This window comes from Sarcophilus harrisii, chromosome 2, assembly GCF_902635505.1.
Source record: "Sarcophilus harrisii chromosome 2, mSarHar1.11, whole genome shotgun sequence".
In the NCBI taxonomy this organism is placed as follows: Eukaryota; Metazoa; Chordata; class Mammalia; order Dasyuromorphia; family Dasyuridae; genus Sarcophilus; species Sarcophilus harrisii.
This window is the reverse complement of record NC_045427.1, coordinates 419,577,140-419,604,571: the sequence shown is the minus strand read 5'-3', so window position 1 is coordinate 419,604,571 and position 27,432 is coordinate 419,577,140. Positions and strand designations below refer to the sequence as shown.

Here is a 27,432-nt window from a genome sequence, read left to right as displayed (position 1 = left end):
ATCTGCAGTGAAAGACGGGAAAACCCTCCCTATACAGCTGCCCCCAGTTACGGCTTGTTTGGTGCTCTGGGGACAAGTGGGACGAGTTAGATTCTCCAGGCAGCCTCAAGGAGACAGCATGTAGGGCAGCCCTGCAGCTCCACCATGACGTCCTTCCTGAGTGCACCCGCTCTCTGCACAGGGAGAGAACAGAAAGGGGATTGTCTGCCCCTTTTAACGCCTCCCTTAAGGCACCGAAAATCCCTTTAGTTTTTTGTACGGTCACATCATGCTCTTGACAGCTTGTAGTTCAATAGGACCTCCCAGATAATCTTTTATGTGAATTGATACAAGTTAGGTCCATTCCCTCCTCCCCATTATATATTTTATGATTTTTTTTTTTTTTTTTTTTTTTTTTTTGGCACCCAAATGTAGGAATTTAGGCAGTGTGGTAAAATGAAAGGAACTCAGGACTTGAGTCAGATCAGACCTGAACAGTCCTTCCTCCATTGCTTACCACCTGTTTGTTGTTCAGTCTTGTCCAATTCTTCATGACTCCATTTGAGGTTTTCCTGACAGAGATATTAGAGTAGTTTACCATTTCCTTCGCCAGGTAATTTTGCAGTTGGGGAAACTGAGGCAAACGGGGTTAATTGACTTGCCCAGGATCACAGCTAGCAAATGCCTGAAGTCAGATTTTAACTAAGGTCTATGAGTCTTCCTGACTTGAGGCTCGACACTGTACCCCATTCGCCATTTAGCTGCTCCGTAGTCACTTAATCCCTCTGGACTAATTTACTTCCATCTGCAAAATAGAATAATATCTGTAGTAATCAAGCTGAGAGAACTTTTAGGAGAAATAAATGAGAGAGTTTACTTTAAAAAAAAAAAAAGCCACCATCTGCACTAGGGAAATGTCAGCTATTATCTATCTTTACTATTCAGTCCGTTAGTCCTTTTTAGATCGTGATTTGGATAGCTGGTTCCAGCTTCAAGTTACCCACAGATATGGAACATCTACCTTCTATTCAAAATAGTTATAAAATGTAGAAATGGGCAAGTTGAGAAGAGATTCATTTCCTGAGGCTAAATGAAAACTCCCTCCAGATTGACAATGATATTAATCATCCTTCTTGATTGGAGCAGCTCTGGATCCACTCAATTGTACTATTATCCAACCCACATTTCATCCATCATATCCACAAAGCTGTAAGAGACTGCTGAGGTCAGCAGCTTTTAAAGAGTTCAAAATTTTGTGTTATTTTCAAACCCTACCACTGTCCCCTTTTTTGAAAATTGGAACAAGTATTTCTGCATTCAGTCTTCCATCATCTCTTCTTTCCACAATGTCAAGGGACAGGTCAGTTCTCCGAGAGCCTCCACAGCTGTGGATCATGAAATCTGAAGGAGCTGCAGGGCAGCCTTTGCTGACGCAGGTGTTGCGGACTGAGAATGAGATAAATTGGTGACAGAGGGAAGAGGAGAGAGGTCAAACAACGCAAGGGCCTCTTAGTGGGGAGGTCAGAGAACAGCTGCTTCCTTGTGTCATCCTCTCACAAGAGGAGATCCGTTCTGGGTTGGATCTCCAGCAGCCACTGTCGGGTGGCTCCCATGTATTCCAACATCACAATTCCTCAGTTAACTGTTCAGTCACTTCTAACCTTCCTGGATCCTGGAATGAGATTATTCTGGTTCTAGAGATATAAATTAATTTAAAAGATTTTTAACTACCTCCACACCTACCTTCATCATAAACTTCCTATGCTTATTCTAGCCTTTCCAATTTGAAAACCATTTTCCCTGGCACGAAGCCACCAAGCTTGTGACCTGCCAGACACTGCTACATACAGTCCCTGTCCTCAGTTCACAATATATCTAACAGAGACATGGAAGCAACTACATACAAAAAAAAAAAGTACAGGACAAATCTGATGAAGATACTGATGTTAAGGGGGGGGCCAGGAAAGGCTTCTTGTTGAAAGTGGGATTTTAGTTGAGACCAGGAGAGGGGAGGCTAACCAGTGAAAATGCAGGGAACTCAAGACAAAATGTCATGTTCAAGGAATAGCGTGGAAGCCAATGTCCTAATTCTGAGTCCATGGGAATACGTTTAAGAAGACCAGAAAGGTAGGGAGAGAGCCAGGTTATGAAGGTCTTTGAAATCCAAACAAATTATTTTTTAAACTGATCCCAGAGATAATGGGGAGTCCCTAGATTAATAGTGAAGCAGAAGGCTGACTTGACATGGTCTGATTCAAGAACTTTAGAAAAAACACATTAGTAATCAAGATGAATCGGAACAAAAAGACTTAAAGCGGAAAAGCCATAATCCAGGATCTATGAGATGGTGAGAGCCTGTATCAAAGAAGAAAAGGAGACATATTTGAGAGATGTTATAAAGGTCAAGTCAGCAAGACTTGGCAACAGATCAGATATGGAGGGAGGAAGGATATGACATGTAGGATGCAAGCCCTGATGATGGAGCAAGTACCCAACAGTACTACAGTACCCAAGTTAGGAAGAAGAAGAGTTTAAGAAGGAAGATAATGAATTCACTTTTAAACAAGTTGAGTTTAAGATGTCTGGGACATACAATTTCAAGTGTCTAGCTGACAATTAGAGGTGCAAGACTGGAGGTCAAGAAAGAAGTTAGAGCTGAATAAATATCTCTGAGAAATATCTGCTTAGAGACGATTATTGAATCTGAGAGACCTAAAGATTATTAGACAGTATAAAGGGAAATAGAAGAGGGCGCAGGAGAGAGTACTTTTAGTATATGTGGATCTGGATGAAGATCTAAGAAAGACAACAGAGGAGCAGATTCGGGCAGGAGAACCAGGAGATCTAATACAGGCGACAGAGGGGGAGCGGACACGGGCAGGAGAACCAGGAAATCCAAGAAAGGCGACAGAGGGGGAGCGGACATGCGTAGAAGAACCAGGAGAAAGCAGTGGTCCCAAAAACCTAGACAGAAAACAGTATCTAATAGGGTCAAAGCTGCAGAGAGGTCACAAGGGATGAGGATTAAGAAGCAATGATGAAGATCATTCACTGACTTTGGCGACAGCATTTCCATGTGAATGAAGACAGAAACCAGATGCAGAGAATTAAAAAGAATGCGGTCATCGGTTTTAAGCAGCCTTCTCAAGAGAGTTTCGCTCTAACAGGGAGATGAGACATAGGACAATAGCTACCAAGAATGGGTGGATCAAGTGAGGTTGGGGGGATATGAGGGAGATGGGTGTCTCTAGGCATTAGGAATTAGGAATCAAGGAGAGATTGAAAAGAAGTGATATAGTAGGAATGATAAATCTGCTGAAGGAAATAGGATCACTTGTGCCTAAATCCAGAGGGATTTTCATGGCAAGGAGAAGGGCCACCTCTTCAGGTGAGACAGGGGAGGAGGATATAGTGGGAGACAGGAAAAGACAGGAGATGATGGAAGGAGAGATGGGGAGAAGAGGGAGGTCTCAGGGAATGGCCTCATAATTTTTTTTTCAATAAAACATCCTCTACTGAGAGCATGGTTAGAGGGGAAATCATGGGAAGGATGAAAAGATTTGAAAGAATCATTGTGGAGAATGGGATAGTGAATTGATTAGGGAGACATAAAAGGACTGCTTTGCTGCAATAAACACCTAATTGAGATTATGTAGCATAAATTAGCTTCTTGATTTTTTCCAGTTTTGTTCAGCAGTACTGGAATAAAAGGGAAGGCAGGTTATAGTAGGAGCAAGCCAAGGCTGAGACTTGGCAGGGAAAGTTCAGTGATAGAATAAGGGGACAAGGGATTTAAGAGAAAAAAGATGGTGTGGAGTTGAGCTGGTTCATGATGGGGTCAAGATAGGGAATAATGGAAAGTATAGCCAGCAGGAATGAAGGAACTGGAGGTCATGGTGACAATGAAAAATAGGATTAAGGGCTATAAGGCAGAGGGAAAGATGGAATCATGCTCAAATAGAGGACTTCCAAAGTTTATGAACATGGAAATGGAACACCAAGGTGGAGGAGGCAAGATCAAAGGTATGACCATTGCTATATGTAGCTGAGGTGGGAAGGAGAGGTAGGTCATGGGAAATAAATAAGTTGAAGAACTAAAAAGTTAGGGTTTTTGATGGAGTATCAATATGTACATTCAGGTACTTTGGCATGAGGGGAAAGGTGGAGAGAAGAGAAAGACTGGGCAGGCTAAAGTCCTTTGAGGAAGGAAGGAGAGTTGTTAGATAACAGTTATCAGAATGTTGAGAGAGAAGGAAAAGACTTGAATAGTTCTGCTTCCTCTGTCATTTATTTAAAATTGCACCAAACAGCTGGCCTCTCCCTTCCTTATTTTTGCTCATAACATATCCAAAAGAATTGTTTTTATTGTTCTTAGCATTTTTTGTGGATGTCAGCTAAATCTGGACTTTAATATTATTTCATGGTATTTCCGCATTTTTATGCCACTCTTACATTTATTCTTTGGTATGGAAAGTACAGAGTATTTAGAGAAGATGGGCACCAAAAAATAAAAATAAAGTGAGAGGAGGAAGAAGAGGAGGAAAAGGAGAAGGAGAAGGAAGAAAAAGAGGAGGAGGAGAAAGAGAGAAGAAAGAAGATGAAGAAGAAAGAAAGAGAAAGAAACAAAAAAAGGAAGGAAGGAAGGAAGAAAAAGAAAGAAAGAAAGAAGGAAGGAAGGAAGAAAAAAAGAAAGAAAGAAAGAAAGAGAAAGAAAGAAAGAAAGAAAGAAAGAAAGAAAGAAAGAAAGAAAGAAAGAAAGAAAGAAAGAAAGAAAGAAAGAAAGAAAAAGAGAAGAGAGGACGAAAGAGACAAAGAAAAGGATCTTAGGACAGAGTCGTGGGGAATACTCACTGTTAGTATAAAAAATTAATGAACCAGTAAAGAAGATGGATAAAGAGCAGATAGACAGGTAGGAGGAAAAAAGAGTCATGAAAATCCAGGGGGGAAAAAAGAGCATATTCAGAAAGAGAGATTGATCAATAGTGTTGACAACAATAGATAGACCATGAAGGATGGGAGCTGAGGATGACTCATCAAATTTATTAAGAGATCACTGATAATTTCAAAGAGCAGTTTCAGTTGAGAGATGAGATCAGAAGCCGGATTGCAAAGAACTGATGAATGAGTGGGAGGAGAGGAAAAGGGTACATTAAGTGTAGACAGCTTTTTCAAGGATTGGGGCTGAGAAAAGGAAGAGAAATCTAGGGCAATATTTTGAGCAGATAATAGAATCCAGTAAAAGGTTATTTTTTTTTTCCCAAGATAGGGGAGAATTGGGCATCCTTGAAAGCAGTAGAGACAAGACCAGAGCAGAACTTAGTTTGGAGTATTTACAAGAATGGGCCTAATACATTCTAGGAGACTAGGTCAGAGCAGCTTTTAGGCAGCATACACCCAACCCAGAACCCAAGAAGTCCCAGAAAAACATAGCATTGAAGCAGTTTGGGCTTAGCCACCAGGGAAGCCAAAGCCAGGTTATTCCCAAAGAAGGCTAAGCCTACTATTACCCCCCCAAACATAGGATCGGGCAAGGCCCAGACAGACCATTCAGATGTAGTGAAGTGGAGTGTAGTGAAGTTTGTCACAAACATAACCCTTCAATTCAGAAACTTAAGCTGACAAGATGAGTAAACATGGGAGAACATGAACCATTATGAAGAAATACCTTGGACTGAGAGAAGCCCAAGAGATAAATCCAGAAGAAAATATTAACTTCACCAGAGCCTCTGAGAAAGAAAGTGCTACTAGATCATAAAGGCTACTAGAAAATCTGGAAAAAATGAAACAAATACAAAACAGAATAGTTAGGAAGGAGAAAATATCAAGGACAATATGTCATATGTCATATGGAACAGTACTCAAACTTAGTAAACCTTACCCACAAATTGGATTCCCAGAAATTTAGAATGGATCAAACAGAAAACAAAAATTCCATGAAACAATAAGAAATATGAAAACAAAATTAAAAGATTGGCACCATGAGCACTACCACCTCCCAAAAAAGAAAGAAAAAAAGAAAATATAATATCTACAGTTTAAAAAAATCAATTCATTGAAAAACAGGTTGAAGAAAAATAAATTAAGATTTATTGTATTCCTTGAAAATCATGACTAGAAAAGGCTTGGATATCATCGTAAATGAAAACTGACCAGATCTTAGAATAGAGGATAAAATGAATGTAGAAAGAAACTATCTCCTGAAAGAAAGCCCCAAATGAACATTTTCAGCAATATCTTAGCCAAAACTCTCAAAAGGAATCCTAAAGAATTGGTACATCAATGAACAAATCACAGGAAATTTTATCAACTGAGACAACATGCCAAATATGTTTCATATTATGAAATATAACTAAGTCAATTCTTAGGGGAAATGGGGAAAATTATATCTCTATATGTATTTTTATTGATGAAAAAAACAAAGAACAAAACAATGAATTGGGTATATAACTTCTAAAAAAAACTTAGAAAATCAACAAATCAAAATCTACAAATTAAACACTAAAGAAGAAATTCTGAAAAAATAAGAGATTAATAAAATAGAAAGCAAAAAAAGTTTTACTGAATTGATAAATGAAACTAGCACTTATTTTAAACATTAAAAAAGTTAGGTAATTGAATTTTAAAAAAGTAAAATCAAAAAATTCCAAATTCAAAAAGAAAAATTCACAACATCTAAAGAGGAAACAAAAAAACTACCAAAAATTATTATGCCAATAATATGCAGAAAAACCAATAACATCTATCAAGTAGATGGATAATTACAAAACTATAATTGACAGAAAAAGAAGTATTCTATTTAAAGAACAAAAATCAGGGGAGAAAATGAACAAGCAATAAATGAACTCCCAAAAGGAAAGGGGGAAAAAAACCACAAACTTTAGAACCAGAAGGATATGTAAGTGAATTCTATAAGGTATTCAAGGAATAAGTAATTCTAGCATTATATATACTATTCATAACATTAAGAAAAGAATCCTTCCAGTCTCTTTTTATGGTACAAATATGGTTTTGATACCTAAACTAGGGAGAGATAAAAGAGAGAAAAGAAACTAGCCCAATATACTCAATGAATATCAATCAATACAAAAAAATTAAATAAAATAATAGCAAACAAATTACAACAAACTATTAAAAACATTATCAACTATGAACAGGTTGGATTTATACCAAGAATTCAGGGTTGGTTCAACAGAAGAAAGAATATAAACACAATAGAATGTATTAATGACAAAAAATGCCCCAAACCCCTGATTTTTTCAGGTTGATTATTTTAGTTATTTTATTTCAGTTGATGCTTGAAAAGCTTTTCATGAAATCCAATACTCTTTTCTGCTAAAACAGAAATAAATGGACTTTTTCCAAAATTGGTTAAAAAAAAAAGGAATCTATCTAAAACCAAATGTCAATATTTTATATAAATTAAAACAAAACAAAATCCTAGAAACCTTTCCAATAAGATCTGGTGTAAAACATGGATGTTTATTATTACTGTTGTTAATGCTAGCTATGGCATAAAAAAACCATCACTTTTTACAAATGATATGATAATCTATTGAGTCAACTCCAAAGAGTCAACTAAAAATTAATTAAACTATTTTATGTGTTGCAAAGGTGCAAAATACAAATAAACCCACATAAATCATATATTGTTGTATATCACCAACAAAACCCAACAAGAAGAGATAGAAAGATATATTCCATTCAACATAACCACACAATGTATAAAATACTTGGGAGTCTTATCTATCAAATCACACAAAGGAATGAATACACTACCAAATGATTTTTATACAAACTGAGAGATCTAAATATTATAGAAATATTAATTGCTAAATGTTTGTAGCAGCTCTTTTTGTATTGGCAAGGAAATGGAAATTAAGTGGATGTCCCTCAGTTGGGGAATGGCTGAATAAGTTATGATATATGAATGTAATGGAATATTATTATTTTATAAAAAATGATGAGTAGACAGATTTCAGAAAAGCTGAGAGAATTACATGAACTGATGCTCTGTGAAGTGAGCAGAACCAAGAGAATACTGTACACAGGAACAAGAAAATTATGTGATAATCAACTGTGATGGACTTGGCTCTTTTCAACAATGCAGTGATTCAAAGCAATTCCAAAAGACTCGTGATAGAAAGTACCACCTACACCCAGAGAGAGATCTTTGGAGACTAAATGTAGAGCAAAGCATAGTATTTTCCACTTTTGTTGTTGTTTGTTTGCGTGTTTTTTCCTTTCTCGGGTTTTTTTCCCTTTTGATTTGATTTTTCTTGTGCAGCATGATGAATATGGAAATACATTTAAAAGAATTGCCTATGTTTAACTTATATTGGATTGGTTGCTATCTTAGGGGGCAGTGAGGAGAGAAAGGAAAAATTTGGAACCCAAGGTTTTGCAATGGTGAATGTTGAAAGCTATCTTTGCATGAATTGGAAAATTAATGTATTATTTAAAAATTTTAAAGAAATATTAATTGCTCATGAATGGTCATAGCATTATAATAAAATTGACTGTGCTACCTAAATTATTTTCTTTTCAGTGTCATATCAATCAGTGTACCAAAGGATTATTTTGTATCACTAGAAAAAATAATAATGAAATTCATCTGAAGGAATAAGAGATAAAGAATCTAAGAAAAATAATTTTTAAAAATTTTGAAAGCAGGGAAGTAATTCTAGCAGTTACCAGGTCTTGAAAAAGTAGTAATTATCAAAATAATCTTATAATGGCTAAAAATAGAGAGGGCAATCAGTGGAACAAATTAGGTACATAACATACAAAAGTCAATGACTACAGCAGCATAATGTTGAATAAATCCAAAGATCATACCTCCTGGGACAGGTATTCATTATTCAACATAGACTGATGAGAAAATGAAAGCAGTTTGATAGAAATTGGTTATAGATCAAGATTTTATATCCTGTACCAAGATAAATTCCAAATGAATACATAAATTATACATAAACAAATTAATGGAGCAAGGAAGAAATTACCTTTTAGAACTGTGGATAGAGGAAAAGGGATAAAGAGGATAATATTGATTACATAAAATTCTTAATGCTTTTTTATAAAATTCTTATGCACTTAAAATGAAAAGGGCAATAGAAAAATACACTTGCAGGAAATTTCTCTCATTCAAATCTCATTTCCAAGATATATGAAGAATTATTTCATATTTGTATGAACAAAAGTCATTCCCCAATAGATAGATAATTAAGGTTATGATCAAACAGTTTTCAAAGGAAAAAAAATCCAAGCTATCCATAGGCATATAAAAACATTTGAAATCACTAATAATTAGAGAAATTCAAATTAAAGGACTGAGATTTCTCTTCACAGCCACCAGATGGACAAAAATGGCAAAAAATTAAAATGACGATTGTTGGAAGAGCTTCAGGTACACTAATATAGTATGATAGAGCTGTGAATTGGTCCAGACATTCTGAAAAGCCATTTGGAATTATGTCCAGAAATTCACTTTTGATGCAGCAGCTACTAGATCTATTCCCCAAAAAGATCAAACAAAGAAGAAAAGGATTTATGTGTACAAAAATATTTATAGCAACTGTAATGGCAAAGAACTGGAAACTAAGGGATGCCCATTGAATGGACAATGACTAAATAAGTTGTTCTATAAACATAATGGAATATGGGTCAGCTAAGTGATGTAGAGCATCAGCCCCGAAGTCAGGAGGACCTGAGTTAAAATCTGGTCTCAGACACTTAACATTTCCTGCTGTGTGACCCTGGCCAAGTCACTTAACCCCAATTGCCTCATCAAAAAAAAAAAAGTAATGGAATATTATTGTATCATAAGAAATAATTAAATAGTTTCAAAAAAAGTGAGAAGACTGAATGACTGATGCAGAGGGAACTGAGCAGAACAATAACAATAATATTGTAAGTGTAGGGGGTATGGTTCATGTAAGTGACATATGTTCACATGGGTCTATCTAGATGTGAGCTAAACAGTCTCGAATAGACATCCCAAGAGTCTTCTCTTATCTCTCATCTCCAAGGTACATTTTGTTTCCAGCCATGAAAGGAGCCGGAACTTGGGACTGGCCACTCTGCTCTCTTCAGAGAAGAGGTACTAGGCTAGAATTACATTTATTCCCCTCCCTAAGTATTGTTAGGAGAATAATTTTTAGGTTCAAACTTCACCCTTAGTTACTATTCTTTAATGAAGGGAATGCCCCCAAAATATAAGGTTTGTCTCCTTTTGTACCAAAAAATAAACCCACTTATCCAAGCCAGTAACAAACAGAAATCAGAGAAGTTATATAGATAAGAATATATAGAAAATACATAATGTGAATGAGCTTTCCCATCAGTAGGAATGAGAAATTTCAGCTCAACCAGGAGGAAAAGTCCCAACTTTCATCCAAAAAGAAATTTCCCAAAGTCTCTAGTGTAGTAAGCTGAGCATAGAAATTTAGGTCCTGTATATACTGGCTTTTTCCTATTCTTTTTTTTTTTTTTTTCTCATTATTATGGCTTTTTATTTACAAAATATATGCATGAGTAATTTTTCAACAATGACCTTTGCCAAACCTTCTGTTCCAAATTTTCCCTTCCTTTCCCCTACCTCCTCCCCTAGATGGTAGGTTACATGTTAAATATGTCACAGTATATCCTAGATACAATATATGTATACATGTTTATACAGTTATCTTGCTGCATAAGGAAAATCGGATCTAGAAAGAAAAAAAAAAAAACTTGAGAAGGAAACAAAAATGCAAACAAACAATAACAGAAAGACTGAAAATGCTATATTGGGTCCACACTCATTTCCCATAGTTCTTTGTCTGGATGTAGCTGATTTTCTTCTTTACTGAACTATTGGAACTGGTTTGAATCATATCATTGTTGAAGAAAGCCATGTCCATCAGAATACATCCTCATACAGTATTGTTGTTGACGTATATAATGATCTCCTGGTTCTGCTCATTTCACTCAGCATCAGTTCATGTAAGTCTCACCAAGCCTCTCTGTATTCATCCTGCTGGTCATTTCTTATAGAACAATAATAGTCCATAATATTCACATACCACAATTTATTCAGACATTCTCCAGTTGATGGGCATCCACTCAGTTTCCAGTTTCTGGGTACTACAAAAAGACCTGCCACAAACATTTTGGCACATACAGGTCCCTTTCCCTTCTTTTAAGATCTCTTTGGGATATAAGCCCAGTAGTAACACTGCTGGGTCAAAGGGTATGCACAGTTTGATAACTTTTTGAGCATAGTTCCCAGTTGCTCTCTAGAATGGCTGGATGTATTCACAATTCCACCAACAATGTATCAGTGTCCCAGTTTTCCCGTATCCCCCCCAACATTCTGCATTATCTTTCCCTGTCATTCTAGCCAATCAGACAGGTGTGTAGTGGTATCTAAGAGTTGTCTTAATTTACATTTCGCTCATCAATAGTGATTTGGAGCATATCTTCATATGGCTAGAAATAGTTTCAATTTCTTTGTCTGAGAATTGTCTGTTCATATCTTTTGACCATTTATCAATTGGAGAATGGCTTGATTTCTTATAGAGTCAGTTCTCTATATATTTTGGAAATGAGGCCTTTATCAGAACCTTTGAATGTAAAACTGTTTTCCCAGTTTATTGCTTCCCTTCTAATCTTGTCTGCGTTTGTTACAAAAACTTTTTAACTTAATATAATCAAAATTTTCTTTTTGTGATCAATAATGACCTCTAGTTCTTGGTCACAAATTCCTTCCTCCTCCACAGGTTTGAGAGGTAAACTATCCTATGTTCTTATAGTTTATTTATAGTATCATTCTTTATGTCTAAATCATGAACCCATTTTGACCTTATTTTGGTATATGGTGTCAAGTGTGGGTCAATGCCTAATTTCTAATTTTCCCAGCAGTTTTTGTCAAATAGTGAATTCTTATTTCAAAAGTTGGGGTCTTGGGTTTGTCAAACACTAGATTGCTATATTTATTGACTATTTTGTCCTGTGAATCTAACCCATTCCACTGATCAACTAATCTATTTCTTAGCCAATACCAAATGGTTTTGGTGACTGCTGCTTTATAATAATTTTAGATCAGGGACAGCTAGGCCACCTTCATTTGATTTTTTTTCATTAGTTCCCTTGAAATTCTTGACATTTTGTTCTTCCAGATGAATTTTGTTATTTTTTCTAGTTCAGTAAAATAGTTTCTTGGGAGTTTGATTGGCATAGCACTAAATAAATACATTAGTTTAGGTAGTATTGTCATCTTTATTATATTCACTCAACCTATCCAAAAGCACTTAATATTTTTCCAGTTGGTTAGATCTGACCTTATTTGTGTGGAAAGTTGTAATGGACTGAAACTGAGCAGATGCACTTGGACAGCCAAGCACTTAAAGCTAATTACTTATTGGACAATACTCTATTAGCATATGCTTGGAAAATGACCCACCCCATTATTCTGTGCTGGCTTGATCTGCTGGTGTATAGAGAGATTTTGGAGTATAGAGAGGGAGTAAGACAAGCGAGTCCTGGGGGAATGAGGAAGAGGAGATTTCTGTGTCCATTCTTCTCATTTCAACCAAAAATAAAGACCAAGGATTTTTGCTTAGCCTGACTCTGGCTGATTCTAAAGTATCCAGGGTGTTAACTCAATCCCCACATAAAGTGTTTTGTAGTTTTGCCCATATAGTTCCTGACTTTCCTTTGGCAGATACATTCCCAAATATTTTATACCATCGATAGTTATTTTAAATGGAATTTCTCTTTGTATCTCTTGCTGTTGGATTTTTGTTAGTGACATATAAAAATGCTGAGGATTTATTTTGTAACCTGCAATGTTGCCAAAGTTGTGGATTATTTCGAATAGCTTTTTAGTTGATTCTCTAAGTACACTATCATATCATCTGCAAAGAGTGATAATTTGGTTTCCTCATTACCTATTCTACCTTTAATCTCTTTTTCATTTCTTATTTCCAAAGCTAGAATTTCTAATACAATATTGAATAGTAACAGTGAGAGTGGGCAACCTTGTTTCACTCCTGATTTTTATTGAAAATGGTTCCAATTTATCCTCATTACATACAATGCTTATTTATGGTTTTGAATCCTTCATGAACTTCTTGCAGAGCATCTGTGATATGAAGAAATGTCTTCTCTCTCAATCAAGATGCCAGAAGTCTAAGTCATCTCCCTGATCATTCACCAACCCAGCCCAGAGGATCAAGAAACCAATTATCTCCACCAAGGAGGAGAAGCTTATGCAAATTAATTTGGACCTGTAAGATGTCTAAACAATGTCATGGCCAAGTATGATACCAAAGGACTCATGATGAAACAGACTATTATCTCTTGACAGATTTTGGATTCTAGACAGAGAATAAAACATAATCTTGGGGGAAACAATGTGGGAATTTGTTTTGACTATGCATATGTCTTTCAAGGACTCTCTTTTTTCTTTTTCCAGTGTGTGGGGAGGAGTGCTAGTGGGAGAGAAAAGAGGAACAGGGACAGAGTAACTTTTTTTTTTTTTTTTTTTTTAATGAAAGGAAAGAAGAAAAGAAATGAAAAGGAAAAGAGGCATTTTATACAAAGAAGCACAGACAGGAAGGACAGCTTTGAAAAGTATGTGGTGATCCTTTTTCTGTTTTACTGTGTATATGGAAATTTTCATTTTATTTGGTGGTTGTTAGGTTAAGAATAAATTTAAAAAAAAAGGGAAGTGGAAGGGATTGGGAGGAAAAGCACATGTTCAAAGAATGGCATTGGTAAAGAAACTGGAGGAAAGGAAAGAAGAGACAGAGAGAGGAGAGGTGGAGACAGAAACTAGGAGAGACAGAAAAACAGAGACAGGGAGAAGAAAGGAGACAGAGAAGGAGAAAAGGGAGGAATGGAGAGAGAAGAGAGGAAAAGAGAGAGGGAGATACAAATAGACAGCAAGACAGAGAGTAGAGGATACAGGGAGAGAAGGGAAGGATAGAGAGAAAACAGTAAGAAAGAGAGAGAGAGAGGCAGGCAGGCAGGCAGAGAGACAGAGTAGAAGATACAGGGAAAGAAGGGAGGGATAGAGAAAAGGTAGTAAGAGAGAGGGAGAGAGAGGCACAGAGTAGAGGAAACAGGGAAAGAAGGGAGGGATAGAGAGAAGACAGTAATAAAGAGAAAGTGAGGGGGGAGAGAGAGAGAGAGAGATAGCGATAGAGAGAGAGAGTAAACAGAGAGGGAGAGAAGGGAGAGATAGAAGAAAGAGACAGAGAGAGAGGAAGGGAGGGATTTGGGGAGGCTTAAGGAAGATAAAAAAGATTTGCAATAGCTTCTATAGGGAAAGAAACAGGGATTCAATTATTAGGGAGAAATAAACGGATTCATTGCTTCAAGGAGGACCCAACTGAAGTTGGATAACATAAGTTTATAATATACTCAATTGGCCCAGTTATATGACTTCTTCCAGAGCAGCCCAAAAGCAGAGGGATCAGATCGGAGGAGGAATTTTGGGCTGAGGCTTGACAAGGGATGAGCAGTGTTAAGACAAATCAGGGATTTGAGGCTGAATTGGTAAGGAGAAAAGTATAGTCAGAGGAGAGGTTTAAGAGTAAGCAGAGGGAGAAGTGGAATGATAGGACGTTACAATATAGTAGAGAAATGTCAGAATTTTGGATGAAAGAAATGGAACACTTGTGGTTAATGGTGAGGTCTAGGAAATATTTATGTGTGGCTGGGTTTGAATAAAAGAGAAGGCCTAAAAATTAAGGTTAGGGAGCTTGAAGCAACATCATTGTAACGTGGAGGTCTCCTAGCAGGAACTGGATTAGGAGAGGGAGACTGTGAGCTAGATATTGAACCTCTTGGGAAAAGGAGAAGAGGATAGTACAGAACAGTCACCGGGATGTGAATTGAATGGAAAACTTTAATTTTTTGGTACTTCACAGGACAGACTGCTGAGTAAGGACAACCTGGAAGTGACCAAGGAGAGTATATTCTGATTCTCCCTCCAGGAATATGAATTGTGTGAAGGGGAAAAGAAGATACCACAGTGTTGGAGAACATGGTCATGTGTACTGACTAATTATCTGAGGAAACCAGACCTCGTTCTAGTAGAAGGAAAACTGAAAGATAAAGGAATGAAGGGAAGTTTGTATACAAAGGGCACAGCCACCTGTGATTACATAATAGAGGGAAGAAGAGAAAGAGATGGTGGGAGCTTGTTAGAGGGTTAACAGTAGGCAGCACACAAATAATGATGGAAGGGGTGTCCTTGCAGGCAGAGGTGTTTTCAATTCCTCTGATCAGCTGTGATGGCCTTGGCTCAAAACAATGAGGTGATTCAGGCCAATTCCAATAGCCTTGTGTTGAAGAGAGCCATTTGCACCCAGAGAGAGTTATGGGGACTGAATGTGGATCACAACATAGTATTTTCATCTTTTTTATTTTTTGCTTTTTTTTCTTATTTTTTTCCTTTTTGATCTGATTTTTCTTATGCTGCATGATAACTGGAAATATCTTTAGAAGAATTGCATGTGTTTAAACAATTATTGGTCTACTTGTTGCCTAGAGGAGGGAGTGGGGAGAAAGAGAGAATTTGGAACTCAAGATTTTGCAAGGGTGAATGTTGGAAACTATCTCTGCAGGTATTTTGAAAACAAAATGAAGTTCCTTTTTTTTTTTTAAAGATAAGGAATGACTGAGGGCAGCTAGTGGCAAAGTGGAAAAAGCGCCAGTCCTGGAGTCAGAGGACCCGAGTTCAGATGTGGCTCCAGACTAGCTATGTGACCCTAGACAAGTCACTTGGCCTGGTCTGCCTCCCCAATAATAATAATAAAGCATGTTTGGCTTGGGTTCACTGCACACCCAGCCCTAGCATATAATACAATGCCCAGCACTTGGATTTTAGTAATGGTTGATGGAATGACTGACAGCCCTCCGCCCAAGGAGTTTGCCTATTTATCACTTCTGAGGCAAATTTCCCAGGGCTGAGTGGGATGAGGGAATGGGGTGCTGTAAGGTGCTCTCCCCCCCCCCCATCTAGCAGCCTCCTTATTTGTGGTGGAGGCTGCCCCATCTCTCTGATGGGGACTTGGATCTTGCACATTTACTTAAGTCTCAAGCCTGAAGGTCCTTGTCTGTCTGGGGCCTGACGCCCAGAGGCAGTTCCAGGCGCAGGTCACCGGGGAGGGCCGGGGCTCTGGGAGGGGCTGGATGGGGAGCCACCTCTGTTGTGGGCTTGAGGCAACCAGGTGAGGGGTGCGACCAGGAAGCCCCATGTTAAGGGCTTACTCTGTAGAGTTGTCTGCTTGGAGCCAGACCCAGGGGAGCGGGTCCCAACTTCTGTCCTCCCTCAAACTCTCCCCAGGATGGCAGAGCCGGGGGTTCTGAGGGAGATGGGAGGGGGAGGAAGGGACAGGAATGGGTGGTTAGTTCCATGATGAAACGTGTGCCGGGGGTGGAGAGCAGAGATGGCTGGGTGGAGCCCTGCTGGTCCTTAAGAACCAGCTGCCAGGAGGGCAGCAGAGAACCAGGCTCTCCCCCGCTGCCACTATGCACGGGGTCCGGGAGGAAGTGGCCCTGCTGGCCACAGTCACCCTCTGTGGAGTACTGCTCCAAGGTAAGGCCCCGGCCCCAAGGTCCAGCTCCGCTTCCCACAAGTCCAGGGAGGACGGGCTGCAGAACTCTGCCAGAGCCAGCTTCCCCCATGCGGGGGGCAGGCCAGGGCCGCCATGGGGAGGGAGCCCCCCCAGAGCCTCCTGCAGGAGAGAAGGCTGCAAATCACTTGGAAGGGCTGGGGATGCTTCTGCAGCCGGGGAGGGGGCTCACAGCTGTCTGAGCCGCAAGAACTTCAGTCTGATTCAGTTCCCCTTTTGGTTTGAGCCTCATTCAGAGCCTCCAAGGTCTGGTGCCATGGGTGGGGAGGAAGGATGGTCCCAACATAGTGCTGGGGCAAGAGCAGCCATCTCCTCCCTGAATGGGGCTGGTCTTTGTTCTTTGTTTTCTTGGGGCTGCTGGGAAGGGGCGCTGGTCCCGAGACCCTGGTCCCAGGGCATTCTCAGGGAGGATGCTCTCTTGTGTGATTCTCCTGAGCCTGACTTGCTGCTCTGTCAGAGGCAGGATTTGAATCCAGGGGGGTCCTCTTGCCTCCTGTCCCTTTGCCATTCGTGATACTGAGGGTGTTCTAAATGCACCCGAAGGAGAGAAATCTTCAGTTCCCCAAGGAGTTTCAGAACGGGGAGAGACCTTAGAGACTTCCTTATAGTGGAAGGAATCGGGAACCCCCCCCCCCACAGCCCCAGGCTGAAATCCATGTTGCCGAAGCATCTCCAAACATGGCAGGTGGCAGGTGTTCCGGCCCAGCAAATATTTGCAAACCAAATGAAGGGCAAAGTGCAGACTTCTGAGCTTACCTGGAGGGGAAGGGGGTGCCCAGTGCTTTTAAACCTAGGTATCATCAGGAAAGGGCTTGTGGATCCTCAGGAAGGCTCTCCATTGTTTGCGGGCAGGGGGTGGCGGGGGTGGCAGCGGAGACCCCAAGATAGCTTGATTAGATGCAGTAAGAGCAGCTCTTATCTGTACCATTGCGCAAGCTTTTCTCCAGAAAGCAGAAGTACCACAGAGCCCACTTTACACTGAGAGATGATGAATGACACCTCCAGGACAGAAAGCCCGCTTCTCTCCCCGCGGCCAGAGAGCTGGTGGCAAGGCTGAGAGCCGCCAGGTCCGGGGGTGGGGGTGGGGGTGGGGTGGAAAACTGACCAGTTCTCTTCCTCTCCCCCTCAGCCTATTTCTCCTGGCAGGTGATCATAGCGAGGAGGAGATACAGGGTCTCACCCCCCGCCACCTCTGGCCCCCCTGAGTTTGAGAGAGTCTTCCGAGCTCAGTAAGACCCCAGGGCCCAGGACACAACCAGGGAAGATGGCCCTAGCCTTCCTCTCCACACTCCTGGTCTTCGGGGTCAGAGGGGAAGGGGGGCACAAAGCCATGCCCCTGGTGCACCCCACCCTGCCCTGACTTGCTTATCTCACCGCTCAGGAAGGGGGAGGAAGCCCCAGGGCTTGAGCCTTCCCCCACCCCGACTTCACAGCCCCAAAGACCACCAAGAGAAAAAGCTCCCTTGGCTCCCAGCCCAGAACTCCTTCCCTTATACCCTGAAAGACTGCGTCCCGTTCACCGCCCCCCCTCCCCCCCAGGAGTGACAGCTGCTTCCCAAGTCCCCTTCACTTCCCTAACAAAGACCTCGGGCGGGGAGAGGGGGTCTCGGGTGGGAGGTGGAAGGAGGGCTCAGTTCTGTCTCTTTCTCTTCCTTCCCCCACCCCCCCACAGGGCCAACTGCACAGAGTACTTCCCCCTCTTCCTGGCCATCCTCTGGGTCTCCGGAGTCTTCTTCCATCAAGGTACGGGGGCTATGAGACACCCTCCCTGGGGCAGCAGAGGTGGCCAGAGCCCGGCCCTCTCCAAGCCAAAGAGCCCCCGGTGAGGGGCAGAGGGTGCCCCGGGCCCGGGCTCCCGGCACCCCCTGCTCTCTGCCAGGGGCCTGAAAAGCTGTCGCCCCTTCTCTGGGCAGGGACGGCAGCTGCCTGCGGCCTCCTCTACTTAGGTGCCCGTTACAGATACTTCCACGGCTACGCTGCCTCGGCTCAGGGGAGGTGAGCAAGGGCTGGGGGCGGGGAGGAAGAGGCAGGGCCTGAGGGCTCCATCCTTGGGCTGACCCCCCCCCTCCTCCCCAGGCTGGGCCCCCTGTACTTCAGCGCCCGTGTGCTCTGGCTGCTGATAGCTCTGGCTGTGCTTGGCCTGGTCTCCCACTTCCTTCCGGTCTCCCTGAAGACCCCCGTCCTGAGGAAGCTGCAGTGGCTGATGACGACGAGATAGGCGGGGGGAGCGGCCCGAAGGGACGCTGAGGAGGGAGGATGCTGGCTTGGGGGGCCCGTCAGGGCTCGGGGACAGAGGCACAGCGTGGGGTCCCAAGGGAGGGGGAAGGGGATGCACACTCCCCCCAAGGTTTGAAACAGAATTAAACTTTTATTACAATTCACGTTTTATATAATTATATATCGACATACGTGAAAAAATCAAATGTATCCAATAATAAAAAACACAGCACATTAGAGTAGTATAATGCATTCCAGTGTACGGCCGCCTAAGCCCGGGGAGGCCCCCGATCCCGCCCCAGGGACCAGGGCTGGGCGGCCCCTCAGGAAAGGCCTGTCCCCTGGAATCCCTGCCCCTCATCACGCCCCACGGGATCGGGGTGATCCCCAGCTCCTTGGCCCCATTGTGAGGAAGGGATGAAGGGCAGGTATCCTCAACTGTCCCAGGGCCCCACCCGTCTGGCCCAGCCAGGCCCGGCCCAGCCCAGGAGATAGCACCAGCTCCCTAGGACTGGAGACCCCTGTGGGGCCCGCCCACATCAGGCTGATGGGCAGAATGATGGACGGCCTCAGGGCCACGGGGCTCGCCCCCTCTCCAGGACCCCTGACCCCACCAGCCCCATGTGTCACCTCAGTTCCACTTTACCACAGGCTTTGGAGAAAGGGAGGCCCCCAAGAGACCTCCCCCATCCTCCCTCTGCCCCCGGGGCTGTCTTTGGTCCTGTCACCTCCAGATCTCGTGCCCTGCTGGGCTCTGAAGCAAGGGCACAGGCTCCCCACAGGATGATGGGGGAGGCACCGGGGCAGGATGGGACATGGCAGCTGAAAGTTCTGCTCCCTCTGCCCTCCAGAGCTTAGTCAGCCTTCTTTAGGAAAATCTGGAAAGAGAGAGCAGGTCGGGGTGTCCCCGCATCAGGGCCACCCTGGGACCCTCCCCTCCCAGACGTGCCCAGCGGGAGAGGAAGGCCTTACCTCGCTCAGGATGACCCACACTGGGGAGTCAGTCTGGATAGACAGCCGGACAGCTTCCAGGGGCCCGAAGGCTGGGTCCACCTCGCCCTCAGCCACGCCCTTGGAGAAGGAACCTGGAGGAGGGCACAGATCCGTCGTGGATGTCCCTAAGGCCCCACCCCACCTGGCTGCCTCCCAAAGGGCCCGGCCAAGGCAGGGAGAACCGGCCCCCCAGCACGGCAGCCAGTCCTTCCCCAAAATCAAATGAGTAAGAGCAGCCAGCCTGTATATATATTGGTGCTAGGTCTGCAGAGCACATTGCAAAGGGCTCATTGACCCTCACCACCCCAGGGGTGGCGGGATGCTGTCATTAACTCCATTTTGTAGATGAGGAAACTGAGGCAGCCAGCAGGGAAGTGGTTGGACCAGGGCCCCTCAGCTAGCGAATATCTGGGGCTGGATTTGAATTCAGCTCTTCCTTATTTCACATCCAGTGCTCCACCTACTGCTGTCTAGGTGAAAGACAGGGGAGAGTTTCCCCCTGCCCATGTTCATTGTCCTGGCTCGGGCCTACTCACCGATCTGGAGATAGCCGTCTGGGGTCCGGGGATACCTGAGCGTGGCCCCTCGGCCCTCCTGCAGGGCCTCCTTGTCTGACTGGGGGTTCTGGGGGCAAGAACAGGGAGCAGCGGGTCACGACGGAGGAGCCAGGGAGACAGGCAGGGGCACAAGGCCCCGGGGCAATCGGTCCGGGCGCCCCCCCAAGCTACAGAGTCCCCTCCCTCCTGGCTGGGAGGCCACAGCACTCACGTCAAAGGGCAGCACCTCCACCGTGGTGTTGAACAGCTTATCCTGTGGGTGCTCAATGTTCCCGCTCCGGAAGAAAAACCTGTTTGACCAAGACTCATGTTATTTGTAAAGTCAGAGGCATCAGAGACAGAAAGAGACAGAGAGACAGAGAGAGAGAGAGAGAGACAGAGACAGAGATACTGACAGTGAGAAAAGAGAGAGACAGAGAGACAGAGACAGAGAGAGAGAGACAGAAATACTGACACAGTGAGAAAAGAGAGAGACAGAGACAGAGAGAGACAGAGACAGACAGAGATACTGACACACAGTGAGAAAAGAGAGACAGAGAGACAGAGGGAAAGGAGGAAGGGAGGGAGGGAGAGACATGGACAAAGAGACAGATGAGGGGAAAGTCTCTATCTCCGGGGCCCGTTTCACTACGACAAAGTCCGGGGTTAGCTCCACAAGGGTCAGAGGCTCAGTAAAGGTGGCTGGAGATGATGATGGGGGATGCCCAGGAGGGGGTGGGGGGCACTGACCGCTCTAGGCGCAGAGGCTGGAAGAATCTGAAGCGGATGAAGTCCCCGGCTATGGGAGTGAAGGCCCAGAAGAAGTCTTCCCGCAGATAGGCCTTCTCCAAGGTGAAATGCTGGTACGTCTTGAGGCTGGTGCTGACCTCAGCGGGGGGGTTCATGTGCTCCTTCCTCAGGGCGTGTTTACCAAAATCCTTGTCCTGGACACAAGCACAAGCATGGGGTGAGGGGGGAACCTGAGGTGCCCCAGACTGGAAAGAAGCCGCTGCACAGAGGGCCTCCCTGGGGAAGGGGTGGGGCGCCCCAGACATCTCGGCCACTCTGGCCAACAGTGTCCCTCAGGCCTCCCTCTGCAACTGCTGACCCCTGCCCTCTCGGATGTTCCAGTACACTTAGCGGATGCAGCCCCCACTTGAGAGGCAGTCCTTAAGGTTCAGCCAGACCTCAAAGGGTCTCTCTATCAGTCAACAAGCACCTAGTCACCATTCATTCTGTTAGGCACCGCACTAGGTTCTGGGAGACAGAGAGAAAAACAAGGCGTCTCTCTTGACCCCCATCATGTGTTCAGGTAAGAAAACAACAGGACAGTCACAAAACGTGAAGTTGCGTGATGGGGGAGCACTCACCACTTGGGGGAACCAGAAAAGCCTGAGAGAACGCCTGCCCGCTCCCAGACTCCTTTACAGAAGTGCGGAATATTGAATATTACTAATTTTCTGATGCTGTGATTGGTTTTGCTGGATCTCCTCTTTCTCTGTGCTTCTCTTCCTCTTCCTTCCCCGCTGTGTATTTGTGTGTGTGTGTGTGTGTGTAGTTTCTCTGATTCTCTTTCTCCCTCTTTCCCTACCCTGTTTGTGTGTCTCTGTATCCCTTTCTCTCTCTTTGTCTCTGTCTCTCCCCGTCTCTCCCCCTCCCCACACTCACTCTCAGAGGGTTAAGTGACTTGCCCAGGGTCACACAGCCAGGAAGTGTTAAGTGTCTGAAGCCAGATTTGAATTCAGCTCCTGGTGCTCTAACCACTGGGCCACTTAGCTGCTTCAAGATTATATTTATTTATTTATTTTGATTTAAATTCTTTGTTAGTAGAGATGACTTTCTTAGGAGGACAGAGAAGGAAAAACAGGGGGAGATGCAGATGGTATAAAAATAAGAGACACCAATAATTTCTGTTTAAATGAAGGGTTCTTGAAGGGGGTGCTCTGAGCTGAGCCTGGAATAGAACTCAAGGCTAGCGTTCCAAGAAGGAAGGAGAGAAGGGCATCCCAAGTGTGGAGAGCAGAGATGGGATCTTCTGTGAGGAGAACACCAGGTGGGCCCGCTCTGAGGAAGAGTTTGGTATCTTCATTCTGGGCAGAGGCTCAACCTCGACTGTGAAACCAGAGAAAAACGACTCCGGCAGCAATGAGGGGCACCCCCGGGCTTTCTGGGGCATGGCGCGGTCGGACTGGTCACCAGCAATATCCGCGTAGCGACCGCGTGGAGGGCGGCTAGGCGAGGGAGGCCAGGCCTCGTCGTTCTGGCCAGGGCTGGCGTCGGGAGCGTGGGCACTGACCACACCCCAGCCCTCCTGGCCAGGGACCCGGGGGGCCTGCTCCCTCAGGCTGGGCCCATAATGGCGGCCTGACAGAGACCTCCCCATCCACTCGGCCCCGCCCGTGTCCCCCACCCAGTACAGCGCAGCTGCTGCTCCTGCGCCAGGGAAATGTCGGGACTTGCAGTTCACACCACAGATGAACAGAAACCAGAGAGGACGACAGCACCCGGCCCAGGCTGCTGCTGAGATCAGGAGATCAACATCCACAGAAGAGGAACTCAAGGATTCATGCAAAAGAATCCAAATGAGCTTTTATTCACCCAAATGTTTCCCCAGTGAGAGCCCTGGCCAGCCGCCATTGCTTTATATGCTCTCCAAAGATACAGAATTCATCTTTGATCTATAAGCAGTTAGATGGGGCAGTGGATAGGCTGCTGGACATAGAGTCAGAGTCACATGAATTCAAGCCCTTCCTCAGAGTCATTTAGCTTGTTTGCCTCAGTTTCTTCATCTGTAAAATGAGGATAATAATGACCTCTACCTCCCGAGGTTGTTAGAAGGATAAATTGAGGTACTGGTAATGTGCAAACCTGAAAGTGCTATCTGAGTGTTAATGGTTGATGTCATGTCATGGGATCATAGTTAAGAGGTAGAAGGAATACTGGAAGTTACCTCGTCCAATCCCAACTGATGGGGAAACAAAGGTACAGAGAGATGAATGGCCGACCGCCTCCTATCTCCTCCCTTTCATGGCTGAACTCTGCAATCCGGCCAGGCGGGCCGACTGGAACTCCCCTGATCAGGACTCTATCCTCCATCTCCCTTTCTGACTGTGGAAGAGTGGCTCTTCCCATTGAAGCCTGGAGGTCCGAGAGACCTTGGAGAGGGTCTAATCTGTGACTATCCCAATCCAGCACAGCCTGGAACCCAAATGACCATCTGCTGTAAATGCAGAGTCTTGGTAAGGGAAGGTGAACAAAGACCCTCAGGCCTCTGTTCCCATGAGCCAAGCACTGCCAAGTCCTCCACCTCTCCTGGAGAATTGAGCCACTACCCCTAACGCCTGGCACTGCCAACTGAAGGGCTAGGTTCTGAGTGACCAAATGTATCAGAAGCAGAACCCACCACAAAGGACAGAAAACCTCGCCAGGGACCAAACTTGGGGCTCTTTTCTTGGTTTTATTTGACTTTCATTACCAGCAGACTCCAGTCCCCGGGACTGAAAAGTCAGAATTCTTGGCCAAGTGCCCACTCTCTTACTTGCTATGCTTCCTCCAACTTCAGCAGCCTTTGCGTGGCACCCCAAGACCTCGCCAGGCCCCGGTGTTATCCACTCTGTCCTTCATACCCTTATCCCGGCCTCAGTTCTACGGCGACGCCATCATATGATTTACAAAAGCTACTAACAATTGCTGAGGATGTCTGACAGTCTCAGATACAAACCATGAGTGTCTGGGATGAGAGAAGTGAATAGTTCTGCTGTTCTCAACTGTGGTTAGAGCTCTCTATTCTAATATAGAATTCTAAGGGTCACATCTTAAGGCTCAAATCCAGAGAACAATGACTAGAATACTGAATAAATTAGAGACTGTGCTATCCAAGGCTCATTTGAAGAAAATAAGGATTTTTAGTCTGGAGAAGAAAAGATTTTAGCAAGAAGGGGAGATGGCTATTTTCAAGTATCTGAAGGGTTGTTCATAGATTTGTTCAGTCCGGTTACAAAAGGCACAAAAAGTATTGCTGGGCAGAAGCTGCAAAGACAATTATTAGTTCAATATTGAATAAAAAAGGCTAGTCTTCTCCCAAAGTGGAATGCAATCCTATAATGGGTGATGAGTTTCCCACAAACAGGAATTTTCCAAGGAAGCTGGACAGCTGCTTGGCAGGAAATTGTAAAGAATTCTTTGCTTAGAAATAAGTTGAATTAGAATTTAGAGGTATCAAACTCACAGCCTCAAAGTGTGCCCTCACCAAATTAAAACACAATTGGGAAATGTTGAACAAAATACATAAAAATGTTAATTTGTGGTTTTTTAAGTCAACATGTGTCCAGCAGGGATCCATTTCTATTGAATTTGACACCGTTGGGACTGAATGACCTTCAAGGATGATGTACAAACATTCATGACCAATTGTGAAACCCATGTGAGTGACTGAACCAGGAAATGAGAGGAGGAGTGGTCACCCAGACTGCAACACCTCGCCCCCTTGCCCCAAGACCACTAGCCAACTTCCTGCAGCTAGTTAGAAAGTCTAGGGTTTGGGGCAGTCGGTGTTTTTTCCTCACTGCAGAGCCAATGTAATGCCAGAAGAAGGCTAGCTCCCTATTATTTACCTTCTTGCGAAATGAAAGATCGGGGAAGGAGTGGGTGGGATTGATGAATCCAGCCGCAGGGGCTGGGTGGCCATTCTTTGGGCAGTCTCGCAGGGTAGATAGGCAAAGTCTCAGTCCCTTTTTGTGCTTTAAAAAAAAATGATCGATACAAGTTGTTGACACAACACACACTTCCCAACAAACACATGGCCCAGAAGTCAGTTTATCAATTATTAACATAAAGGAGTGAGGTGTCCTGTAACTGAATGTGTTCCTGACACCGACTGCTGAGTCTGACCCGGAGTTTGCTGCCTCTGCCCATCAGTTTTACTTATTATTTCCGCATCCCTGAGCACGCTCTTAGTTCCTTCTTTGTGTATGTCCATGACTTCATGGATGTCTTCCTCGGTTTCTCTGAGTTCTTTATGTTGCTGCTTCTTTGTGGCATCACCATGCCCCATCATCCCCCACTAGCCATCCACGTTCTCTAACCACTCTGCAGCCAAGGTCAGTTTGTGCACACGGCTCTTTTCTGCCATCAACAATTTCCCTGGGGGATGTCCAGGGCTGGGAGTGAGCTCTCCGGGTCAGAGGGCGTGATCTCTCCAGCAGAACAGGAAAGCCCATTCACGGCCCATGGCAGAGAGGAGCCTCCCTGGCCTCTCCCACAGGGGTCTTGGCTAACCTGGCGGGCGGGAGTGTGTGAGCTCCGGCTCTTTCCTTCTCTGGAATCCCACCCCTTATTGGCTGAGCCGGCGCTCGGTGTCCATAGTCCCTTCCCCCACCACCACCGGGGGTGAGCCAGGCCTTAGAGCTGCCGTGCTCCCACCAGGGTTAACTGGAGACACTCGGGAGACTGCGGACAACCAGAAGGCAGGCCCGGCCCTGTGTGGGACGGGACGCGTGGGGGCAGCCCCAGGACAAGTCCTGCCATTCTCTCTTAAGTCCCAGCAAAGGACTCAGGGACCACTCATCTTATTGACAAGAAAACAAACCCGGAGTAGGGGGCAGCTGCCTAAGGCCACACAGCTACCAGGGTTAGAGACTGGGTCTCTCCAACACTCCCACTCCCTTCCCCTTGGAGCCTGCACTCAAAGTGGGCGGGAGACCATGTCAGAGAAGGTGGATGCTGGTTGAACGAATGAGCTTTCAGCACTGTGACCCCAGGGGAACCCCAAAGCCTCCTGGGAAATGTCCCTCTCTGACATATGGATCCGTGTCTGCCACCAACGTTAAACCCCCTCCTCACCACTGCCCAGGGGCTGCAACACCCCTTCTCACCCTGGCCGGGCCCCTCTTTCAGACATACAGGTCTGGCCACAACACGCCTATGACCCAAAAATCCTCGCCCCTATTGTACCCCACGTCCTGCTGAAACGGGGCTCCTTTCCGTCCCGCCACCCACTGGGCTTCCTGCCTCTGGGGCCGAACGGACGGAACGAAGGGGAAGGAGGCAAGAGTTACCACGGAGGAAAGGCAAAGGTGTACCTTGAGTTTCTGGATCTTCCCAGCCAGAGAGGAATGGGTGCCCACGTGCTGGAAAAGCGAGGGCTTGAAGCGGATGCGAAGATTGGCCTTCTGTCGATCGCAGTGCTTCTGGACAGAGAGAGAGGGAAAGTCAACCCCAGCCAGGAGGGGGGAGAGATGGAGGGGAGGGCTGGATGAACCAGAGCAGGCGGGCAGGAAGGGGGGGCTGGTGCCACGGAGATGGGGGGCTGGTGTCGTGGAGGTGAAAGGGGAATGGTGCTGTGGAGGTGGCGATGACAGCTGCCACAGCAGGAGCAATAACAGCTACAGTACTGGTAGCAATAACCAACAATTCTACAGCGATTTAAAGCTCATAAAACACCTTACACGTTATCATGTTTAACCCCCACAACAGCTCTCTGAAGTAGATGTGACAGGTACTGTATTTTTAGGGTGAGAAAACAAAGTCTCTGGTAGGCTCACACAGCTTGTCACCATCAAAAGCAGGGCTGGAGACCCCTTGATCTTTCTTGGGAGGAGCGGGGAGCCCCCGTCCCCATGAGGCCATACTGCCTCGTGAAAAATGTGGGGCTGGGCTGGATACGCAGTTAAACAGAGCAAGGGGGTGGGCGATGGGGACAACAAGCTGTGGGGGCCGAGCGGCTGGACAACAGAGGGAACGGGTGAGCAGACGGACGGACAGCACAGACCTGGAAGGCGGGAAAGAAGAGTGGCCGGGGAGGAGACAGACACAGGACAGGCGGACACGAGCAGGGGACAAACAGAAGGGACAGGTCAGGAGGAAGGCAAGTCACACAGACAGAGCGGGCAAACAGATCGATGGAGGGGGTGGCAGAAGCCGAAGGTTACAGCAGCCGAGCAGAACTAGGTAACCTCCCAGGCGGCTCTGTACACACCGTCCCCACAGTGGGGGTGAGCTCAGCATTTCCCAGGCCTTCCTTTGGGGAAACCTGACCCGCCCCCGCTTCTGGGATGGCAGAGGCTGGGACAGCCCCAACTCATGCTGCT

The 27,432-nt window shown here is 44.9% G+C and overlaps 2 protein-coding genes across 7 annotated transcripts in view; one reads left to right on the top strand and one right to left on the bottom strand.

The window, feature by feature from the left end:
• Positions 1 to 16,443: 16,443 nt before the first annotated feature.
• On the top strand, positions 16,444 to 18,979 carry LTC4S (leukotriene C4 synthase). Its single transcript, XM_031953834.1, has 5 exons — positions 16,444 to 16,561; positions 17,728 to 17,827; positions 18,271 to 18,341; positions 18,512 to 18,593; positions 18,675 to 18,979. Exons 1-5 carry the CDS (start codon positions 16,495 to 16,497, stop codon positions 18,814 to 18,816), a joined length of 462 nt encoding a protein of 153 aa, XP_031809694.1. The 5' UTR covers positions 16,444 to 16,494; the 3' UTR covers positions 18,817 to 18,979.
• Positions 18,947 to 27,432, bottom strand: part of MGAT4B (alpha-1,3-mannosyl-glycoprotein 4-beta-N-acetylglucosaminyltransferase B) — a 47,886-nt gene continuing 39,400 nt past the window's right edge. For 4 of the 6 annotated variants that reach the window (XM_031953830.1, XM_031953828.1, XM_031953829.1 and 1 more), the window contains 7 exons: positions 26,425 to 26,532; positions 24,958 to 25,083; positions 21,095 to 21,288; positions 20,577 to 20,655; positions 20,345 to 20,432; positions 19,788 to 19,900; positions 18,947 to 19,693 (listed from right to left, as the gene is read on the bottom strand). In XM_031953830.1, coding sequence (XP_031809690.1) covers positions 19,670 to 19,693; positions 19,788 to 19,900; positions 20,345 to 20,432; positions 20,577 to 20,655; positions 21,095 to 21,288; positions 24,958 to 25,083; positions 26,425 to 26,532 — 732 coding nt within the window. In that variant the 3' untranslated portion in view covers positions 18,947 to 19,669. The remainder of the gene's footprint in view (positions 19,694 to 19,787; positions 19,901 to 20,344; positions 20,433 to 20,576; positions 20,656 to 21,094; positions 21,289 to 24,957; positions 25,084 to 26,424; positions 26,533 to 27,432) is intronic. The other 2 variants (XM_031953831.1, XM_031953832.1) reach the window with 1 other exon arrangement.